Source organism: Mchenga conophoros, linkage group LG23 (genome assembly GCF_057382185.1).
Source record: "Mchenga conophoros isolate Kocher_MC1m ecotype Shallow Benthic linkage group LG23, M_conophoros_male_GT1.1, whole genome shotgun sequence".
NCBI classification, from domain to species: Eukaryota; Metazoa; Chordata; class Actinopteri; order Cichliformes; family Cichlidae; genus Mchenga; species Mchenga conophoros.
In genome coordinates, this window is record NC_140547.1 from 28,437,891 (window position 1) to 28,461,104 (window position 23,214).

The 23,214-nt window shown below is 43.4% G+C and overlaps 1 protein-coding gene across 8 annotated transcripts in view; it reads left to right on the forward strand.

Moving 5' to 3' along the window:
* LOC146547420 (striated muscle preferentially expressed protein kinase-like) overlaps positions 1–23,214 on the forward strand; it is a 60,207-nt gene that overhangs the window by 27,912 nt on the left and 9,081 nt on the right. For 7 of the 8 annotated variants that reach the window (XM_085265704.1, XM_085265710.1, XM_085265707.1 and 4 more), the window contains 29 exons: positions 143–985; positions 1,195–1,631; positions 2,806–2,952; positions 3,211–3,393; positions 5,783–5,934; positions 8,829–8,917; positions 9,082–9,257; positions 9,368–9,545; positions 9,651–9,724; positions 10,866–11,024; positions 11,120–11,309; positions 11,509–11,738; positions 11,821–11,940; positions 12,045–12,149; positions 13,115–13,321; positions 13,446–13,569; positions 14,110–14,282; positions 14,770–14,882; positions 14,983–15,151; positions 15,505–15,604; positions 17,307–17,507; positions 17,880–17,937; positions 18,023–18,100; positions 18,192–18,364; positions 18,522–18,548; positions 18,646–18,798; positions 18,912–18,954; positions 19,062–19,127; positions 20,517–23,148. In XM_085265704.1, coding sequence (XP_085121830.1) covers positions 143–985; positions 1,195–1,631; positions 2,806–2,952; positions 3,211–3,393; positions 5,783–5,934; positions 8,829–8,917; positions 9,082–9,257; positions 9,368–9,545; positions 9,651–9,724; positions 10,866–11,024; positions 11,120–11,309; positions 11,509–11,738; positions 11,821–11,940; positions 12,045–12,149; positions 13,115–13,321; positions 13,446–13,569; positions 14,110–14,282; positions 14,770–14,882; positions 14,983–15,151; positions 15,505–15,604; positions 17,307–17,507; positions 17,880–17,937; positions 18,023–18,100; positions 18,192–18,364; positions 18,522–18,548; positions 18,646–18,798; positions 18,912–18,954; positions 19,062–19,127; positions 20,517–23,148 — 7,400 coding nt within the window. The remainder of the gene's footprint in view (positions 1–142; positions 986–1,194; positions 1,632–2,805; positions 2,953–3,210; positions 3,394–5,782; positions 5,935–8,828; positions 8,918–9,081; positions 9,258–9,367; positions 9,546–9,650; positions 9,725–10,865; positions 11,025–11,119; positions 11,310–11,508; positions 11,739–11,820; positions 11,941–12,044; positions 12,150–13,114; positions 13,322–13,445; positions 13,570–14,109; positions 14,283–14,769; positions 14,883–14,982; positions 15,152–15,504; positions 15,605–17,306; positions 17,508–17,879; positions 17,938–18,022; positions 18,101–18,191; positions 18,365–18,521; positions 18,549–18,645; positions 18,799–18,911; positions 18,955–19,061; positions 19,128–20,516; positions 23,149–23,214) is intronic. The other variant, XM_085265705.1, reaches the window with a different exon arrangement.

Here is a 23,214-nt window from a genome sequence, read left to right on the forward strand (position 1 = left end):
CACAAAGAACTCAAACATGATGAGACAAAATGACACAAACGGACATTTATCTGCATCTTATTACTCCTCCAAAGCCTTCGCCACTGCACCAGAGCTCTAACTTCACCCCTCCATTATTTCCCCTCAATCCTTACCCCTCTAGGCTTCAAACTGCTGATGAATCACAGGGCCTGTCCTCCTATGTCCCCCTGTCTTCCCCCCAGCCACCTCTTACCACGCACAAAAACAGCATCAGCACACAAAAACAACACTCGGGCAAAGTCAAACCTTCAGGTCCTCAAACTTCTAATACGGGCCAGTCATCTGGCACCAACAGTGCAGTTATGACGCCCAAACTGGCTCGTGCAGGACCCAAGATCTTTGACAAGGTCCTTGCCTTTGAGGAGCGAAGGGTGGATCTGCCACGAGGGGCAGCTTCCTTTGAATCAGATGAGAGTGGAAAGAAGACAGGAGGCCCGAGCAAAGATGAGAGTCGAATACTGCAGGGTGCAGCCCAGAAGAGAGCGGTATTCAAGCAGAGGGCCTCTTCATTAGAGGACAAGACAAACTACTCCCAGAGGATCCAGAATTACCAGAGCAAGTTCACAGAAGAGCTCCAGCGGATCAAGAAGCTTGTGGGGAAACCAAGCTTGAAGAAGGCATATTCAACTGAGCAGCTGTCACAGAAAGACAGGCTGCACATGGGGAAACTAGAACCCATTCCTGCCCAAGTAGTTAAAAAGTTAGAGGCGAGGGAGCGAGCCCTAGAGGAAGGAAAAGTTGGGGAGAGGGAGGGGGGCAGCATATGGAAGAATTCTCAGCAGGCCCAAGGCAAAGACCCGGGGAATCAGAGCAGCAGCTCCGAAAAGGAAAAGATGACACAGTCAGATTTGCACGGGAAACCAGTAGATAGCGCAAGGAAAATCTCTGTTACCACGGCAACGCCACCAGTTCACCAGTTACCAGGACAACCGTTGCCAATAGCTACAAAGACGAGCCTAATCAGGTTTGAAGAAGATTATCTTTACTTGTGAAATTTTCTCTTAAAAAAAGATTCCAATATGATCATATTTGTATATTTTTCTTTGAGGGATTTGAAATTTCTTTTAAAAAACAACAACAAAGCACTTAATGGAAATTAAGAGTTTTAGACATGTAATATTTTTTCCCTCACTTGTTATATTACATAACAGCTTTCTCATCTTTTGCATGCAGGGAAACCCTACAAAGCTCTCTGGCAGCTGACAAAGACACACTTGTTAACACATCCCACAAATCTTCATCCTCCTCCAGAGTTGATTCAAAGAGAGACACCAACATGGACAACAAGGCGGACCACCGATCACCAGGCCCAACAGGGAAGAGAGCATCCCCAGTAACTGTAAGGGAACCAGGACCCCAGTTCCCACCCAAGCCTCCTCGGCTCACCCCATCACCCAATCCTTCCATCAGCCCGCTCCTAAAACGAAGGAAGGCGGAGGTGGGGCGGACATCTCCGGCCATGAAAGTGAACATCCCCACCATCCTGATGGAGGATGAACCCATGGAGACAGAAAGTGTTCCACACAGGAGCAACGAGGGAAGGAAGAGGGAGGGCAGAGTACACAAGAGCAAAAAAGGCCGTTCTGCTCAACGGAAGTCTGCAGACGAAGGTAGGTGATGCTTTACGAGTGTTCTAGATAAACGTGTTTGTAAAAAATCCAAGCAGCATCCATCGCAGATGAGAGTCTGGAACTGGATGAACACTTTAATCATTTTGGGAGCCATTAGGTTCCTGCCTGTGGCTTGAGTGACCCAACTGTTGTCCAGTTCGTTTCTTTACACAAATAACAAAACAAATACAACCACCTTTTGTTGTCCCTTTAGAAGTCTTTGAGGCTTTATCCATGGATTTCTGCTCAACTACCAAGTCTACCAAGTTGCCAGGCTTACAGTACTATTTTCATAAATGTTCCCATTTGGCAGGTCAAATAAAATAAAATATCTAGACAAAGTGGTAGAAGGGAACATAATGACAACCATAACCCTAACAAAAGAGCACTAGGAAGCTGGTGGATCTTAAGAGATTAAATAACTCCCTTAGCCCTAAGCTAAAAAGTTTTGCTATCATATCTGATTAAAGGTTTTTGTTCTGTTTCACCTTTGACCACCACTGAGTGAGATTATTAAAAAACAAACAAACAATTTAAACTGTAAAAAGATCAGGACCTACACACACAACACTACCCCTATGAAAAATGATAAGTTTAACTACCAGGGGTCAGAGAACTAGACTTTTTAGGGTTGTGACTTCACTCTTAAAGAACGTAAAGTAATATTGGGTGTTTGTTTGCTTCCCATTTTAACAACTTTTGCTTTTTTGTGCCTCATTTGTGGCTTTAAGATCTGAAACACAAAAAGAACTTATTGGAGATTTATTACCTTTGCTAGGCTGTAAGTCCCCGAATAAGAAAAACATGCACATAGAAATAAAAAATACAGATTACAAACTAAAAAGGAATGATCAAAAAGGTTGAACTTATACATATATATATATATATATATATATATATATATATATATATATATATATATATATATATATATATATATATATATATATATATATATATATATATAATATTATGTTGTCCACCATGGAAAATTAATCAGAGCCAGAATTGCTGCCGGGCCCAGACTCACTAATGAAACTCTTTTCATCATGGGGATCCGTAAAAGGAAACTAGCCCAATGCCTTAATTTGGAGTCTGACCCATTTTTCTAAAGCAGGTAATAGAGCACCGGCAGCTGCACAGAAAACACTCTGACCGTCCCTCTAATTCACAGGCGGTTCTTCCGATGACTCTTACCTGTCTGCTGATGATGAGCCAGCTGAGGCCCCGAGGTTTGAGAAGCCTCTTGAGGACACCACCGCACCCAGCGCCTCTGAGGTCACACTGCAATGCATCATCACTGGCAGCCCAACCCCTACTGGTACAGCTGAAGACAAGTCACCATTTTAACATCCCCATTTTCTATAATTTTCTTTTTTGAATTCAGTTAGGAGACTGTTTTCTGTTAAGTGCCGTATAAAGCGATTTCTTGCACACATAGTCTTATGAAATCTGGTCAATTTTAAGTGAAACTCTCATAAACCAAATCAATGAGCCTTATCCTTTCACATGTTTGCAATCTGACTTCTTCCATATCAGTTTTTCAGTGTTTGTGTTTTCTCTCTCTCTGCCTTCTCAGTGACATGGAGGAAGAATAATGTGGAGATCCGGTGTGACGCGTTCCATGTGGTTAAAGCTGAGGGCGAGAAGCATAGTCTGGTGATAAAGGAGATGAGGCTGAGCAATGCGGGGTCATATTGCGCCACGGCTGTCAACGTGGCGGGCAGAGCGTCATGCAGTGCGACACTCTACATTCAGTCAGGTGAGGCTGGGCCAGAGCCTGCTTTCAAGCCCTGTGCGATACTTGAAATATTGGTATCAATTCGATTACCAAGTAAATATACAGCCTGTATTGCCAATACCAATACAGATACCGATAATTTTAACCTATAAAGGCAGCTTTTATGGGGGTGAGCAGTGTGTCATGATTTATGAGATGAGCCATCTTCCAAAAATATTAAATTTATTTAACACTTTTCAGTAGATACTGAACTTAGAAGGACAGAAACAAAGTATCCATCCTATCGCACTAGTATTTATCCAGTACCAATACCAGCGTATCGATGGTTACATGTATCCGCCCACCTCTACTGCTTTCTTGTTTTGCAGTTAGACATGGTGACACATTTTACCAGCACAAATTTTAAATGAGGAGAGCGACACCGGGGGGAACATAAAAACGATGCTGTTCTCAAACATGTTGACTCACACTTTAATCCGCTGCCAGCCCTCCTCCGCCTGACATTCTGTCTTAATGACTACAAAGGCCCGCTGGAGCTCAGCATCCCGACCGGGGCTCCTCGCAGCGATAGTTGCCATGGCAACCCATTAATTCTTGAAGGCACCGAGCTCCCCCTCGGCATGAATTCAAAACGCAGACCTGCCCCCGTCACACAAAGGTCTCCTGAGCCTCAAAGGCAGCCGTGGCATTCAAAATCAGGCAAAAAAAGAAAAATATAAGCGCCTGCAGTGGACGGGTGTTTATACTACGCTGTGCATGAGAGAAGCTCCCAGCAGTGCTGGTTCGGCCTCATGCAAATGCAACTTTCCCCTCTTCACAGTTTTGTCAACAAATGCAAGCGCTCACCCTGGTGCTTTTCCGACAGCAGCACGCGGGCCTCTGTTGCCATATTAGGCCAGCGGAGTCTAACTTTGCAGGAGTATTTTTAGAAGGCCTCTTGTTCTCTCGGGTAATTGCCGTCTGCTTTATGTCCCCGCTCGAGATTACAGCTGTAATCGTGGAGTTTTTCATCACTTCAGATTTCACGCTACAGGGCTTGGGGATGGAGCTGCCAGAAAGTGGCGGGAGATTATGTGAGTCATTTTAGCCGAGAAGTGTGTAGATTGTTGCCACGACAAGCCAAAATAGTGGGCGAGATTGATTTACTGGCTTCAAAGAAATATGCGAGAACATAACACAGGCCTATTGTCATTTTTGCATTAAAAAAAAAATCAAAGAAGTTGAAGAACCACAGCTTTGTGACTCAGTGGAGTCTTTAAACCTAAGCTTTAATAAACTTTTAAAATATTCAGCTTTTTCATCAGCCCGGGATGTCAGGAGTGTAAGAGAATAAAGGCGTAACAGTGATGGGAAGCAGAAGGACAGGGTGGAGGAAAGTTGGTCGGCTCACACTGTTCGGGAGTTGTGTAAGAGTTGGCAGGTTTACATAAATACTCTGGGGAGTTATCCCCTGGTGCACAGACGCCGCTCAGAGATGTGACTCTAGGTAGGTTATTTTGTTGTTTTTATCCCCCCCTCCTTTTTTTAATGCTATAAGCGCAACAGAATATCCACCTACATCGCTTAATAATTTGGCATAAACAGTGTTTTTTTATCGTGTTTCATTACTATTAGTCAGCTTTTCCATATATGGCTTTCGGTGCATTTCTTTCCATCTGTATATGCGACCAAGCCTGCCTTTCACTTGCAGATGATGACCCACTTTCCCTTTATTTTGCACAGTTGAATGTCATGCAAAATACCTATCAGTCCACTGTTCTGCCATCTGAAAGGGGGGACATGCCTTTATTCTACTTGGGTAATTGATTTTATTCATTTTCACTCGCAACGTTATCTAGTTGTGCCAGATATGTGAGGTCTTAGGCTTTGCAAAGATTGTGAAACGCTGACACGAAAACGAAGGCAACAAAAGAAGAAGGAGAGACAGAAAGAGAGAGGCAGCTCTTTATATTTCTTCCCGCAGCTGTGAGTTGAGTCTGACTGTAGTCCAGACTGCCAAGGGTCCAGACACAGTGTCTGATCTAGAACTCGTGGGAATGAGTGAATGATTGGGTCAGGGATTAAGGGATTAATTCGTTATCTGTTCGCTTATGGTCACTTCAGATGGTCCCTGTGCTCAGTGTGTGGAGGTGCACGTGGCCCACTTGTGTCTAACCCACTGCTTTGTGTTGCCAAGTGCTCATTTTGGCAAAGATCAACACCAGCAAAGCAAAAAAAAGACCGTAAACAAAATGAGCTACGCCAGTGCCATGTTAACCATATTTCAAAAGGCTTTGCACTCAATTACTTAAATTAAGACGTGTGTAAATCAGAATCGACTTTTTTGTGAACTCAAATAAAAATGAATTAGACACGGCGGTAGTATGCTTGTAATTCTATTATATTTGTGTCCGATATCTTGTTCTTCCAGAGCCGACCCACACGCAATGTGGGAAATCTGCTGTATCTCTGGAAATCAGCAGTCCAATCCAGTCAGATGAGGAGTACCTGAGTCCTCAGGAGGAGGTGATGGAGGTCGGAGACTCACTTCCTCACCATTTAAAAGAGCCTCCCTCATTTCAGGTAAAAGTATAAAAGCTCCTTATGATTTTTTCTTTAAATAACAAGCGCAGCGTCATAGTCGATGTCTCTGATATCCCCATTTCGTTGTCTTTCCCGAATCATCATAATTAATGTTGGTCCAGGTTCAACACTGCAAGTGACCAATCACATTGTTGTGATGTATTGCCAAAAGTATTCGCTTGCATATGAATTTGAATGACATCCTGTTCTTAATCCTTAGGGTTTATTTTGATAATTTGATCAACTCTTTGCAGCTCTAACAGCTTCAATTCTTCTGGGAAGGTTTTCCACAACCTTTAGGAGTGTTTATGGGAATTCTCGCAGAAGCACATTTGTGAGGTCAGACACTGATGTTGGACCAGAAGGCCTGGCTCGCAGTCTCCACTTTAATTAATCTCAAAGGTGTTCTATCAGGTTGATGTCAGGACTCTGTGAAGGCCAGTCAAGTTCTTCTACACCAAACTCGCTTATTGGTGTCTTTATGGACCTTGCTTTGTGCAGGAAGGAAGGATCCAGCTGCAAACTGTTCCCACAAAGTTAGGAGGATAAAATTGTCACTAATGTCTTGTTATGTTGAACCATTAAGAGTTCCTTTCACAGGAACTAACCCTGCTGGCCCAACTCCTGAAAAACAATCCCGAACCCTAATCCCGCCTCCAACAAACTTTTCACTTGGCACAGTGCCATCAGTCAAGTACTGTTCCTCTGGCAACCCCCAAATCCAGAGTCATCCATTGGATTTTACTGCATTTAACTAAAAAAAAAAAAAACAGAAAGAAAAAGAAGAAACAATTGTCTGTTGTCATTACAGGGAGTGCAGAATTATTAGGCAAGTTGTATTTTTGAGGAATAATTTTATTATTGAACAACAACCATGTTCTCAATGAACCCAAAAAACTCATTAATATCAAAGCTGAATGTTTTTGGAAGTAGTTTTTAGTTTGTTTTTAGTTTTAGCTATTTTAGGGGGATATCTGTGTGTGCAGGTGACTATTACTGTGCATAATTATTAGGCAACTTAACAAAAAACAAATATATACCCATTTCAATTATTTATTTTTACCAGTGACACCAATATAACATCTCCACATTCACAAATATACATTTCTGGCATTCAAAAACAAAACAAAACAAAAACAAATCAGCGACCAATATAGCCACCTTTCTTTGCAAGGACACTCAAAAGCCTGCCATCCATGGATTCTGTCAGTGTTTTGATCCGTTCACCATCAACATTGCGTGCAGCAGCAACCACAGCCTCCCAGACACTGTTCAGAGAGGTGTACTGTTTTCCCTCCTTGTAAATCTCACATTTGATGATGGACCACAGATTCTCAATGGGGTTCAGATCAGGTGAACAAGGAGGCCATGTCATTAGTTTTTCTTCTTTTATACCCTTTCTTGCCAGCCACGCTGTGGAGTACTTGGACGCGTGTGATGGAGCATTGTCCTGCATGAAAATCATGTTTTTCTTGAAGGATGCAGACTTCTTCCTGTACCAGTGCTTGAAGAAGGTGTCTTCCAGAAACTGGCAGTAGGACTGGGAGTTGAGCTTGATTCCATCCTCAACCCGAAAAGGCCCCACAAGCTCATCTTTGATGATACCAGCCCAAACCAGTACTCCACCTCCACCTTGCTGGCGTCTGAGTCGGACTGGAGCTCTCTGCCCTTTACCAATCCAGCCACGGGCCCATCCATCTGGCCCATCAAGACTCACTCTCATTTCATCAGTCCATAAAACCTTAGAAAAACCAGTCTTGAGATATTTGCCTTTGGCATTGATTAGAGGGGTTGACTCAATTTGTTTTAACATGTTTCAATTTATTTTAGTTTTTTAGTTATTTATTTTATCTTATCTCATTTTAATTTTCTTTACTTATGCTATTAGCATGTACAGCACTTTGTGAACTCTGGCTTTATGTTAAAGTGCTTTATAAATAAAGGTGGTATGGTATTTCTTGGCCCAGTCTTGATGTTTCAGCTTGTGTGTCTTGTTCAGTGGTGGTCGTCTTTCAGCCTTTCTTACCTTGGCCATGTCTCTGAGTATTGCACACCTTGTGCTCTTGGGCACTCCAGTGATGTTGCAGCTCTGAAATATGGCCAAACTGGTGGCAAGTGGCATCTTGGCAGCTGCACGCTTGACTTTTCTCAGTTCATGGGCAGTTATTTGGCGCCTTGGTTTTTGCAATTTTGCAATTTTGAGACTGCTGCATCCCTCTACAAGATATCTCACTATTTTTGACTTTTCTGAGCCTGTCAAGTCCTTCTTTGACCCATTTTGCCAAAGGAAAGGACGTTGCCTAATAATTATGCACACCTGATATAGGGTGTTGATGTCATTAGACCACACTCCTTCTCATTACAGAGATGCACATCACCTAATATGCTTAATTGGTAGTAGGCTTTTGAGCCTATACAGCTTGGAGTAAGACAACATGCATGAAGAGGATGATTTGGACAAAATACTCATTTGTCTAATAATTCTGCTCTCCTTGTAATGGCAACTCTCTTCCGTGTCAGGTGTTGCTGCACACTCTGTCTTGTTTTCCAGGTACGCAGGTATTGGGGCCACAGGCAGGTCCCAAAACAATCGGACAAAAATATAAGTTACTGCACATGGAAATATGAATCTTCTTTTGATTGTTCTCCGATCTTAAGATCACACTGTGCTGCAATATTCATTTTCCTAGTAGCAAAATGGCAATCTCCATGGACATATCCTTTGCATTTCATACCATGACTCCACTTGCTTCATCGCAGCATCACTTGATAGCTGCAGTCATTCTGGGCACGGTCGTAATGTGATTTTACTTCCAATCTGATAAAACTGGAGCAAAGCTTAGAGATTAACCTTAAAAGCTTTTATAGGTAATCATGTTTACATTCTTTAATAGGTGGCACCATGTGACCAGGCGGTAACCGAGGGTCAAGATGTTGTCATGTCAGTGAAAGCCAGAGGCCAGCCCAAACCCATGGTTTACTGGTAAGACATCTTTTTTTCCCCCTCAAGGTTTTATTGCAGCTAGACATCTCAGGAGAAACCTGAAGCTTTTATCACAATCAAGGTCACTAACTGTCTCACACAAACACCCCTCCATTACGCGCCTGAGCATAAATGATTCTGACAGCCGCTTTATACTGACCCAGGCTGAAGGACAGAGTCTCGGTGAAGACAGCAGGGCACTTCACTGTGCGAGAGATGGAAGATGGCACCAGTGAAATGAGGATCGGCTCGGCTCAGAGGTCAGATGCAGGGCTGTATGCTTGCAGGATCATCAATGAGTATGGAAGCAAACAGGCAGAGTGCAGACTGGAGGTCAGAGGTAGGTGATGAGAAACTGAACTGAATGTTTAGTCATACCATATCTTGTCGTTCTTCCTTATATATGCTCTATTTGTGCTGTTTTCTTTTTCTTTTAATCAACCGCTGCAGCACAAACGGCGTTGACGATCACCAGGGAGGCAAAAGACGCAGCAGTGAGGGCTGGAGAATCAGCCGTGTTTAAGTGTCACATCACGGGACCTCCAGATGTGGACGTGGACTGGTTGTCCAGGGGGAAGCTGATCCAGCCTGCACTGCTCAACTGTAAGATGCACTTTGACGGAAAGAGGTAGGTCCACCTCATGTTGCTGTCACTGCAGCACATTTTATTATCTGACAGATTTTTGGTGTCATAAAAACAAAATTCATTCATTTATTTTTCTTTATGCTATAGGTGCCGTCTCATGCTAAATTCAGTACATGAAGACGACAGTGGGACATATACTTGCAAGCTGAGCACTGCCAAAGGTGAATCATAAGCAGTGCTGTCCCTGTTGCTGAACAGAAGATGAGGTGTGATCATAAATTTTCAGTCTAACTAAAAACCTGTGCAAATTTCCCCTTCAAAGCCATCTTCTGGTGCTGCTGCTCTTTTTAAATCATCTGTACAAATCTGGGATTTTAACCTCAATGATTGTTTCCCCCAGATAGTTTTAGACAGGCACAGTACAGAGTTTTTCTGTCACACTGGCCTCGTTTCGCAAATGTGGCTTGTGCCTTCTTCCTCTTCCCTAAAACGATATAATTCAGGGGTGTCAAACATAAAGCCCCAGGACTGCAACTGGGCCTACAAAGACTCATGGGACATCTTACATCTTAGCTTACATTTTGGAATTTTAACTGTATTTTCATAAATTTTACTTTTTTTCTCCTGATAAAGACCTCCCCAAGCCCACATAATGCAGGAATAAAGTAAAAGATAAATCATCACATCATAGATCATCACCCACTACAGAATTTTTCAACAATTTATGCACAGGGATTTTAAATAGGAGTGCCTATGGTTTCAATTTGAAAATCCAAGATCCTGAATATTCTCGAGTTACTGCATTCACAAGATTTTCAGAAAACTCTCAAGTTCAAAGCTCAGAAAACTCTGAACCGCTGGTAGGAATTTGAAAATTCTAGGTGACTTCCTTCCTGAGTTATCTCATTTACAAACTTAGGTGTCCATGCAGCCCGTCTACTTCTCCGACTGGCCAACGGGGTGATGATAATATGTAAGCCATCAGCCTTTTGCGGTTGAGGGGTAAAGACTGAGACATACTGTTGACATTGCACTTATACTTCTTGTACTAAGATATTTCAGAGATTAAATATATTTACAGTGACAGAAAGGAAAGATGTGTGTGGCCCATAATCTGTGACCTGATCTAACTGGTTGGCTCCTTTTCTTCCCAAGGAGTCTAACCTGAAGGTGGAAACATGGCAAATTTAAATCACATAAGGTTTTTTTTTTATGATCACACCTTATATTTATGCTGGGTTTTCCATTTCGTGTTTTTGTCTCCACCAGAGAGGTTTTGGTTGGTTGTTCTCCAACTTCTTTAGATGTGATTGAACATATTTCAGTGATACACTTACTAACAGGGCGCATGTGCATCTACAGAGGAGCTGACCTCGAGTGCAAAACTGATCGTCACGCCGTCCAAGGAGCCTCTGTTCACACGAAAGTTGGACATCCTGGAGGTCATCGAAGGACGCACGGCACGGTTTGACTGTAAGGTGAGCGGATCGCCTGCTCCGAGAGTCACATGGATGCATTTTGGTAAGAATCTCAAAGCGGCGGTGCGGTGTTCCTACATTTTTTAGGCTTGTCCAAAGAAATGGCTTTTTAATTTGTCTTTTATAATGTTCTTTCAGAGTCACGAGTGGAGGAGAGTGATAACATTCGCATCCTTCAAGAGGGGGGTCGTCACTCGCTTGTCATCACCCACGTTGGCAGTGACACAGAAGGATTTTACACAGCAGTTGCTCAAAACATTCACGGAAAGTCTGAATGCACTGCTGAGCTGTACGTGCAAGAACCCCGAGCTGCCGTCTCCTCTCACATGTAAGAGAAGCCGTTTGTTTCTATTTGCATCTCATCCCTAATTGTGTAATTGTTAATTCTTTGAAGGCTTTGAGAAGAAAACAAACTATTTTTAAAAAATCAAATGTTCCACTTTTGCTTTCTAGGGCAAAGAAAAATAGCTCAGATGGAGCGAATGCGTGTGATAAAATCAAGTCGACCTGTTCTTTTCTTCCTCCAGGTCCAAGTTGGAGAAGATGCCGTCCATCCCAGAGGAACCTGAAGTGTTCGACAACGAGGTGGAGAAGAGGACCATGCCGGACTTTGTGCAGCCTCTGGCTGATGTGGAAGTCATTGAAGGGAAGGAGGCGGTGCTGAAATGCAAGGTGGCGGGCCTGCCATACCCAACTATTGCCTGGTATCACAACAGCAGGCGCATTGAGAACAGTGAGGAGCGCAAAATGACTCAGTGTAAGCAGATAAACACACAAAAATAAGTCGTTCAAAGTGGGGGAAAGATGGCGAATAAGAAACCTGTGTGTCTGTTCTCCAGACAGGGATGTCCACAGTCTGATCATTCGGGGCGCTTGTCATGCTCACGGAGGTGTTTACAAGGCTGTCATCTCCAACAAAGTGGGCAAAGCAGCCTGCTATGCTCATCTGTATGTTACAGGTAATCATAGATACACAATGTTTAATGGTATACATTACGGGATACACAATTTCCCTAATATTTTTGTGAAATATATAAATATATATGTATGTTTTTGGAAACAGATATTGTTCCTGATCCTCCTGATGGGCCTCCGGTGATTGAGGCCATTACAGGAAAAACTATAACCCTCAGCTGGAAGACACCAAAGAGACTCGACCCTTCACTTGGTAGGTTCATAACATACCTGCAGGCTGGTGCAACACAGGTGGATGGATATAATGTGTTGGAAAAATCATGTTTAATAAAGAGCTCGAACAAAGAAAGTGCTTAGGTCTCCCACTGACTTATATAAAGCGTAAAGGTTTGGAGATGATCCAATTGAAGCTAAAATTTTGTCCTAATTTGTCCTAAAAAATGAAAAGTGTGTTGTACAGCTCTCTCCATGCGTTTTCACGTGAAATGGGTGACTGTGGCTCAGGGGGTTGGGAAGAGCATCTGTAACCGGAAGGTCGCCAGTTCGATCCCCGGGCTCTCTGTCCTGGTCGTTGTGTCTTTAGGCAAGACACTTTACCCTACTGGTGTTGACCAGAGGGGCCGATGGCGCGATATGGCAGCCTCGCTTCTGTCAGTCTGCCCCTGGGCAGCTGTGGCTACAACTGTAGCTTGCCTTCACCAGTGTGTGAATGTGAGAGTGAATGAATAGTGGCATTGTAAAGCGCTTTGGGTGCCTTGAAAAGCGCTCTATAAATCCAATCCATTATTATTACTTGATATGGTTTCCTGAAAAGCTCAGTTTTGACCTTGGGCGCTAACAATCAAGGTCTAGGTCAAATATGTAGCCAGCCTTGGTCCCAGTGTGACCTCAGGCCTAGTATATTGTTGTGAAGTTTGAAGATGATGCATAAAAAACTGTGGGTAATAAATCAGTTTTTACTGATTTTAAAATTGAATTGACCTCAATCTCGACCCAATTTTTCCCAAAATGAAATCAGCTTGAGCTGGTATTGATATCTCCCATCACACACAATTTAAAAACGATGTCTTGAAAACTGTGGATGATAGACTGCTAACAAACAAACAAACTGAACTGATTACATACTCTCTCCATTCAAGGGAGAAAAAATACAGCATTTTTAGCACTGCTTAATCATGTCTTTGCCACCAAGTAATTAAGGAGCATGTGTGTTTACAGATGCCGGCTCCTTGGTGTATGTGGTCCAGCAGCAGCCTCTGGGCTCCATCCAGTGGTCTGTTGTGGCATCAAACCTGAGGGAGACAAACTACACCGTCACCTCGCTGTCAAAGGGAGTCCGCTATGCTTTCAGAGTCCTAGCATCCACTGGGAAAACGCTTAGCAAGCCATCGCCTGCCACTGATCTAGTCCAGCTGCTGGACAGAGGTATCAAGTGTGTTTAAGAGGCTTATGCTACCACTAATCTGATAATCGACCTTAAAGGACATCATTTCTACTTTTAGGACCAGTTTTGCTTTGTTTTCTTGTAACATACCTTTGACTTCTCTAGGACCGTACTTGAGGAAAGCGCCGATAATTTTAGACAAGCCAGAAGTTGTGTACGTGGTTGAGAACCAGCCTGCCAACATCACCATCACGCTGAACCATGTGCATGCAGCTGTCACCTGGAAAAAGTTAGTTTATTAACCTTCCAGTGATGTCCTTGTGATGTCATTAAAAAGTTTTCATCCGATTTCTTCATAGCATTCATCAGGGTCTGTTTCATAAACTGGATCATATTAACCCCAAGCTTCTTGGGGTTTATTTGGCAGCCCTTATACTAAAGACTAAAAACTTAAATATACAGTTCAAAAGCTTTCATGATGGCTTTAGGGGGATATTAGTGTACTTAATGCTGATCGAGACATACAGCTTGTCAGAGTAAGCCTTTCTTAGTTAAGAAAGACTATGTCGACACACATTCTGCATGTTTTACAAGAGTCTGGGTGCTAAACTGGCCTGCCTGCAGTCCAGACTCATCACCCACTGCCAACATTTGGAGCACAGAAAATTAAATAATGCAAAGCCCACAACGCTGTGCAACAATCAAAACAAAAAAAATGGCTTTCAAAACTACAACAGTTGGTCTCCTCTTACTGGGTTAAAGAAGACTCAGTGCAGCAAACTGGTAAATGTGGCCTTCTCCCAACTTTTCTGAAACCCGCTTACCTCAGGAGGGGCGTGGTGCTGGTCAGTAAGCCGGGGATGTGCGAGATGAGCATGCCGGACGATGATCAACACACCCTGAAGCTGCAGAGGGTCAGGAGCACGGACATCGGTCAGCTGGTGGTCACGGCCAGAAACCAGTTTGGCAGCGACCTGTGCACACTTCAGCTGGCCATGGCAGGTCAGTCCAGACAGGCGCACCACGTGACAAATTTAGCATTTTAGTGAGAATCCAAACAACTTTCTACTTATGTCAACAAGACAAAGTGTGTCTTTATTATTTGATCTGTTGCATAAAAACATCAGCTTTTATATTCATTTAGTGCCCAAAGGAAGATTGAACAACAGCGAGACCTGTCTGTCAAGGCCTTTTAAGTTCCCCAAAAAAACCATACTCCAAAAAAAGGCCATGGGGGGCAACAGGTGGTTTGTTTCAGAAAGCACTTCCGACTTTTCCAAAAGTAAAATTAATTACAGATTTAAATAGCAAAACTAGCTTAAGCATATTTTTACTGTTTTAAAGAAAAAACAATAATGGATACAAATTATGATTCATTAGAATTCAACAAAAATGGCCACAACACCATAAAATGTACTCTGTATGTGCGGTCCATAGTGCTTCTCCACCTTAGAGATGAGCTTCTTTTTTCCTCCTAATTTTCCTGCAGTGCCTCCCAAATTTGAGACCATAATGGAGGACGTAGATGTGCAAGTCGGGGAAACATGTCATCTGGCTGTTGTGGTCGAAGGAAAGCCAGATCCGGATATTCTGTGGTTTAAGGTAGTACATCCAACATTCGACTATAACTCAACTCAACTCAACTGAATACTCAGATGATATTTTTTTAGGTGAATGCTAATAGCTGATTGATCTGCTGCAGGGTGATGCGCTCCTCTCGGAGAGCAGCCACTTCACATTTGTTTACGACGACCCAGAGTATTCACTTGTCGTCCTCAACGCTCAGCCCCATCACTCCGGCGTGTACACCTGCACTGCCAAGAACCTGGCCGGGTCCAACTCCTGCAAGGCCGAGCTCACAGTTCATACAGGTCTGCAGTCCAGCGATATTCTTACAGTAGTTGAAAAGATTAGGAATGTGTAAAGTTGAAAAGTTTCATATTCAAAAGTATTGTGCTAACAGATTTTTACCCCATTTGCTGATGATATTTACTGCTTAGAATCGCTAATAAAGGCTAGCTGTTGTTGAAAATTGCTCCTCTGAATCCGCACCATATGGGCGGGACCACAAGGTGTTTTGAAATTACAATGTGAAGCCATCTGTCTCTGAGCTAGCACATAAATACACCCACATATGAGTGTGTGCACCCCCCACACACACACTGACACACACATCCATACACACAAAGCCAATAAAGATGCCTATGTTGATGCTTTTCTCCAGAGCGAAAAGAAGCAGAAGAGCCAATGGAGGATGAGGGAACCATTCTGAGGAAGATGAGGCGTTTGACAGATTACTATGACATCCACAAAGCGATAGGAAGGTGAGTGTGCGCACTCTTCCTGCCTCACATCCCGACGAGGACGAGGACACTGACGTTAATAGTTACTTGAGTGCTCAGGGTCGGCCTGGAGGGCGGGAGGTAGGGGTAGGAGCTGGTGCGGAGGGGTTGTGTGTGTGTGTGTGTGGTGGGAGGGTGGCGGTGGGGTTAGTTGCACCTGCTTAACAACAGCAGACAGAAACGACAGATGAGTCACCAGCCACGAGAGTGGAGTGAACGCATTAGCCGACGACAGATGATTTGTTTTGGTCTAGAGACAGGCATTTACTGTGAATTGCACAGCCACTGGGATGGCAAAACAGGCAGATGAAGAAATCTGCTTTCCACCCAGTGAACAGCATGAGTACCCCAGTAATGGAGTTCAGATTATGAGTCCTTCTCCCAAATATCACAGAAGAGTGCCTAAGGAGAATGAAAGTTAATTATACAATGACTATTGCCCCTCCATTTGTCTTTCCATTGTTCTCACAAAGAAGAATTTACTAATAAAGTGGAGGGAAAGGAAATTAGTCATTAAAGGGATTAAAGGGACCTATTATCAAGATATATATATATATATATATGTGTGTGTGTGTGTGTGTGTGTGTGTGTGTGTGTGTGTGTGTGTGTGTGTGTGTGTATAGACAGAGAGTCCTGTGAAAATCAGTTATATAGTACAATTACAAAAAGACTGACCAAAACATGGGTTGTTGGAATGGCCTGCATGGGTGAAAAGGTTCTCTCTGAAAACAACGTGGTAGCACAGCTTAGGTTTGCAAAGTTGCATCTGAACAAACCACCAGATTTCTGGAACAATGTGCTTTGGACAGATGGGACTGAAGTGGAAATATTTGGTCACAATGCACTGAATTTTGGAGAAAACCAAATGCAGCATAGCACCTCATACCAACTGTCAGCACATTGGTGGAGGGGTGATGATTTGGGCTTGTTTTGCTGCCACAGGACTTGGGCACCTTGCAGCCATTGAGCCGACCATGAACTCCTCTTTATGCCTAGAGTCTAGAGATGTGAGGACATCAATCCAAACCTCAAGCTCAGCAGCAAATCTACAACAGCAAGTCTGCCAAACAGAAGGAAGAAGTCCAGCCCTCAGGCTTAAAACAACACCTCAATGAACTGAAGCAATACTGGCAGGCATACTCGCATCTATCTATAGATGTTGCTCCATGACCCACACGTATCGGTAATAAGTGTGGTTACATGTGTAAACTGATAATGGTCTAAAACGAATTTCCACCATACTCAGCCCAACTTTACTAACGCATTGCGCCAGAACAAACTGGGTTTGTGTAAGAAATGTACAATTGGTATTTACAAAGAGAGCGCAATGACAGGATCGCATGGTAGAGGTGGCAACTGGGAAGTTTTGCAACTGACCCATATTTCACTAGCACATAGTACAGGGAGGAGAATATTTAAGTGTACAAATTGACGAAAGGATTGTGCTCAGTGCAATTTTGCCCTGCTTAGTAAATCTGGCCCTTAATTATCCATCTTCATCCGCTTTGTCCGGGGCCGGGTCGCGGGGGCAGCAGCCTAAGCAAATTACTGTCATAATAATAATAATATTTATAATTTACTTCTATCAAAGAGAAATCAGTCTTGAAAACAAATGGATAAAAAAACCAACACGGCTGACATGTACAAAACCATTAATGTCATCACTTTGTGTTTGTGGGTGCAGGGGGGCCTACTCCTATGTGAAGAGAGTAACTCGCAAGAACGGAAAGACCGAGTTTGCTGCCAAATTCATTTCTGCTCGCGGAAATAGGAAAGCCTTGGCTCTCAGAGAGATGGAGCTTCTGTCTGAGCTGGATAACGAGAGGATTCTCTACTTCCATGATGCCTTTGAGAAGAAGAACGTGGTGGTGCTTATCACAGATTTGTATCCTTTCACTAGAACATACAGTGAAATCTGTAATCTACGTTTTACAGAAAAATGTTTTTTCCTCCTGCATCTCCGATTCACATTTTATCTTCTACATTGTCAAACAAAAGTGCACTTAAATGCATCTCAAGTACAAGATGCACAGCATTAATCCTAACGTCCCCCCGTACCCCCCGGAGGCATGAATGAAGCAGCCGAGCTTTTTCTCTCTGACTCATCGCTGCTGAGAGGAATTAGCAAGAGATAGAGTGTGGGGGAGTTTTGCTCATTTATAATTCATTTCTCATGCACCTACCAGTCAGACTATGCAATCAAGTAGCTGCAGCAGCAGCAGCTTTGTTTTTCTTTTTTCTTAACTCTTGTACAAAGATGTCACGAGGAGTTGCTGGAAAGAATGGCCAAGAAAACAACAGTCATGGAACTGCAGGTTTGTGTCTTTCTGCTGCCTGCACTGCGCTTTCATTATGTAACGTGCCTTTCAGGATTCACTCCTGTTGTGTTTCATGCTACAGATCCGCAGCAGTGTTCAGCAGGTTTTGGAGGGTCTTCGCTATCTCCACCAAAAAAATATAGCTCACCTCGACATAAAGGTATCCATCTGTCCCACCACAAGCACTGTATCAGATTTGATTTACCTTTTATGAGTCCTAATGTTGTTGTTTTTGTACACATCCCCTCTAGCCAGAAAATATTTTGATGGCAAGTCCAGGGAGTGATCAGATCCGCATTTGCGACTTCGGGAATGCCATTAAATTGGAGACTTCAGAGGAGCACTACTGCAAATACGGCACACCAGAATATGTCGCTCCAGAGATTGTTAACCAAACTCCAGTTTCCACAGCAACAGACATATGGTCAGCCACCTGTTCTCTGGCATGGAGAAGTGACTAGGCACAGCAGGCACTATATACACTCACAGTTATCTGCAAGTCCATCAAATTTCTGTGTTTATCTGTGCTTTTATGTTGCTCTTCAAATTCCAAGTCACGTATGTGTCCTGCTCTCCCACAGGCCTGTTGGTGTCATCACTTACCTCTGGTACGTTTTTTTCTTCTTCACAGCATGTGTGTATTTAAACCCAATCAGTCAATCTGACATCTTGCTAAATAAAACACCTGTTCTTTTTTTGCTTTAGCCTGACCGGCGTGTCACCTTTTGCGGGCGAGAATGACAAAGCCACTGCTTTAAACATCAGGAACTATAATGTGGCGTTTGAGGAGAGCATGTTTTCTGACCTCTGCAAAGAAGCAAAAGGATTTGTCATCAAGCTTTTGGTGGTGGACAGACTGTAAGCATTTTGATGCCTCTTAGTTTTGTACCATAAAAATACTGTATATGATGCAACTGTGCTACAGTTCACAGATTAAACATGTCTGAACTGTAACTGTGTCCCAAACCTAGGAGGGCAAGTGCCATCGAGTGCCTTCGTCATCCTTGGTTCAAGGTGAGCTATCACTGGAACATCTACCATCCTGCCGACTGTGTCACTGATTCATGAGATGTAGTTATGTCTCTGTTAATAGTGCTCCCACCTATTGTTTTGTCTTGCAGTCACCAACAAACAAAAGCATCAGCACAGCTATGCTAAAACAAGTTTTGGCTCGAAGGCGATGGCAGGTAACAGACGACAAAACGTTCATTTAGCATTTGGAAATCAGGGTGAAATGCATAAAGACACCACAGGCTGATTCCTGCTGAGGGATTGAGGCTTGTTTTTGAATAGATTTATCATGTTTCTCCAAACATGATGCTGTGCTTTATGGACGAACATCTCCACTTTGGTCTTGTCTGTCCAAATGACATTGTTCCAGAAGTCTTGGGGTTTGTTCAGATTAGGGCTGCCACAAACGATTATTTTGATAGTCGACTAGTCACCGATTATTTTTGCGATTAGTCGACTAATCAGATCATCATCCATTGAACGTAAAAGTACAGCTTATTGCACCAGCAGCATCTGCTCTTATATAACTATCATTAGCTTACAGCTTTAAGTGTTTAAGGTCTGTGCTAACTAAAAATAAAGACAAGATGATAGTTAATTGAATTCTAATTAAATGTGCAGATTATTTCGGTGGAGTTTAATAAACTCAGCCCATTTACTCAGGAACAAATAAAATACTGAAAAAAGCCAAACAATAACATTTTTAAGTTATCTAAGTGACTTGTATATGTTTAACCTGAGTAGGGCGGTGGGTTTGAAAACGATCTGCCGGGAGTCCGGTGCTCTCATGGCCCCCGGCTAGCTATCGAGCTAGTGGGTAACAGACGCCTCCGAAAACGTCGGAGCGCTTTTGAAAATATGTGGTGTCTTGATAAACTGAGCAGATATTTGAGGTTTACACAGTTACATTCTCGCCTGAAAATATGTTAAACGTTTATTTTGTGACCCAGAAAGAATAATAAGAGTAATATTAAAACTAACTAGCTGCCGCCATTGTTGACAACTGCGCTGGGCCGCGCTATGAATTCTGGGACACAGTTTCTTCTTCTTCGGGGTTTAACGGCAGCTGGCATCCTTGTACATGCAGTGCTGCCATCTTCTGTTTCAGTCCGTTATTACACTCTTAAATCCTGCTACTTATTCCTGCTTTTGGGATCTTACAAAGCTTCAAATGACGCGTCGACTATTAAATCAGTCGTCGACGATTTTGATAGTCGACGTAATCGTGACTAGTCGACTAATCGTGGCAGCCCTAGTTCAGATGCAGCTTTACAAACCTAAACCATGCTGTCATGTTCTTTTGAGAGATAAGAGGTTTTCTCCTAGAAGCCCTTCCAAAAAGGCGATACTTGTTCATTTTTTTCTAATTGTACTCTCATGAACTTTGACATTTAACATGCAACCTGAGGCTTTTAGATTCTTCGGTCGCTCTTTGGTTTACAGTTAAATAAATGGTTAAAATGATTTGCACTCTGCTTTTATTCACACTTTATACAGAGTTTTGGAAACAGGGGCGTGCTTAGATTAGAGACTAATCCTACAAAATCCTCTGCTAACTATTTCAGCGTTCCCTCATCAGCTATAAATCCAAAATGGTGATGCGGTCCATCCCTGAGCTCCTAGATGACTCAAGCAGCCATGTCTTCATTGCTGTGGCCCGGCATTTAAAAGAAGGCTCCCCGCCACCCTCCTCTTCGTCTGATTCAGATGCAGATGTGGATGAGCTTCCCTTTATTCCTATGCCACTGTCCATGGTTTTCTCGGGTTCCAGGGTCTCCCTCAATGAGATCCCAGGGGATGAAGATGTCACGGGACGGCACGGTTTCATTGCAGATGGGACAAGGAAAAAGGAAAGCATAGGTGCAAATAATAGAGGAGGGGCTACTAAATGCATAAAAGATGAAGACATAACCCCAAATGAGGCGCAAACAGAAAATATAAAACGAGCTCCCTTGAAAAAAGGATCAAGTGTGGAGTCAGATGAATCCCAGACAAAAGCCAGGCGGTCTACAATGAGGAGGGGGAGTTCTGCCGATTCAGCGCTGCTTCTCCACATTGACCCAGAAGAAGAAAGTACAGAAAAGGAATCAGAAGAAAGAAACAAGAGTTTGAAAAAGGCTGTTTCCATGGAACTACCCAATCGCAGTCCAAGCCCTGGGGCTACAAAGTTAAGCCAGGAGGATTACGCCCTAAAACTGGAACTGATGAGACAACGGCTGCTCAGGGGAGGAAACGTGGACAAAAATATGAGTGGCCTTCGAGGGCCCCTTTTTGAAACACTCGGCATTGAAGATGAGAGGCAAACAGGATCCCTTGATCGGAATTTGAGGAGATCAAGAACTGGGCCGTCAACACTCGTCAGAGCAGCTTCCTCTGAGAGTCCAGGAGAAGACACGCCAAAGACTAAAGTTTTTCGCAAAAGTACCTCTTTCACTCAGGGGGATTCTGAGCCCATGCCCCTGCACAGAAGGTTTGGAGCCCCCTTAGAGATACCATCTGTGGGTAGTTCTAGCATAGTAGGGAAGAAGCTCCAGGAGGCAACCTCGATGTCTGCACTAACAGAAGACACAAAAGCGGAGTCTGCCTCAACCACAGCACAGGGAAGACCAGACCAACAGGAAAAACATATGAGCGAACTTGGTGAGGAAGAAGGGATGAAAGAAAAAAGGACCAAGTCCCAAATAGAAGGGGCAGACAAAGAAGAATGTGATTATGCGTATCCTTCTGTTATTACTCCTATAATAATAATAGAGGAGGAGGAGGATGAAGAAGAGAGGAAAGAAAACCAGGCATTACATATCAGCAAGCAGAAAGTGAAAGACAAGGAAATGTCACAGAGTAGTGAAGAAGCATCATTTGCAGGGCAGTCTCAAACATCTGACAAACCCCAATCCAAGGATCCTTCTACTATAGCCAAAACAAAGTCTGCAGATGCATCTTCATCCCCGGAACATCCAGCAGTATTTGCCAAAGTAGCAACACCTGAGCGATCTCCAGGTTCTGTCTCTTCTTCATCAAACCCAGACCTTCCTTCCATCCCTCGCCAGCTTATTCTCAGAACAGACATCAAAGACATTGACTCAGAGGAGCTCTTTGAAGCGAGGTTTAAAAAGCGAGAATCGTCTTTGACCCGTGGCCTCAAAAAACTCACCAGAAACAAATCAGAGGAGAAATCGCCTGTATTAAGTAGAAAAGCAAATGAGGGGGCTGAAGAGATTTATAGGCCTGCACCAAGAGGGGCGCCTCTAGAAATGGTATCGTCAGGACTTAAGGAGAAATCGAAATCTGTTCAAGATTTAAGAAGAGATGATCAAGAAACAGGCCTTGGTTTAATTGGAAGGTTTTCCTTGCGGGCCAAGAGGTCACCATCCACTGAGAAGAAGGTTCAGAAATCACAAGAAGATAAGCAATCCAATGTGCAGGAAACGGCTAAAAGCAAGAGAGTGTCTTGGGCTGTTGGTCGCAGTAAGTCTTTGGATACAAAGGAACTGAATGGTGGAGGGACACAGAAGAATGTGGATGACAGGGATCAAGGAAAAGCTGAGGAGTCGTCTGTATCTGCCATGAGGCGTAAGTTTGAGTCCAAAGTGGCAGGAATCTCTGCCAAACTAAGGACTCAGTCAGAGGAGAGGAACAATAAAGACACAAAGAAAGAGCTGGCTCAAGGGGATTTACACAAGGTCACAGACTCTCCTGTCCTGGCAATGAAACAGAGGTTTGAGAACAAAGTGGCAGGAATATCTGCAAAAATACGCAGTCAGTCTGAAGAGAGAAAAGGAGATTCAGAGGGAAAGCGCACACCCCTGTTTACCCGCCACCGTCACTCTCAGTCTGAGGGCCGTGGACTCAAAGGAATGGGAATCCCTGAGAATCAGCTAGCAAAACAAACTGGCGCCTCAGGGTCTAAGGAATCAGTTGAATCCACTTCTAGCATCCATTCTGAGAGTGAGAGAAGGTCACGGTGGGACAGGTGGGGTTTGACAAGGGGCAAGAAAGACAAAACGCCTTCCCAATCTGATTTGCCCTCAAGCGTCCCCAAAGAAGAGGCAAAAAGCCAACAGTTTGTCCGCTCTGCTTCAGATTTTGCTCCAGTGTTTCACATCAAATTGAAAGACCACGTCCTGCTGGAGGGGGAACCTGTCACTCTTAGCTGCCTTCCAGCTGGTAGCCCACAACCACAAATTACATGGATGAAAGGTAGCTTTATCAAATATCAAAATAATGTAAATAGTGCAGATAATTCGTTAATGCTTTTGTGTATTC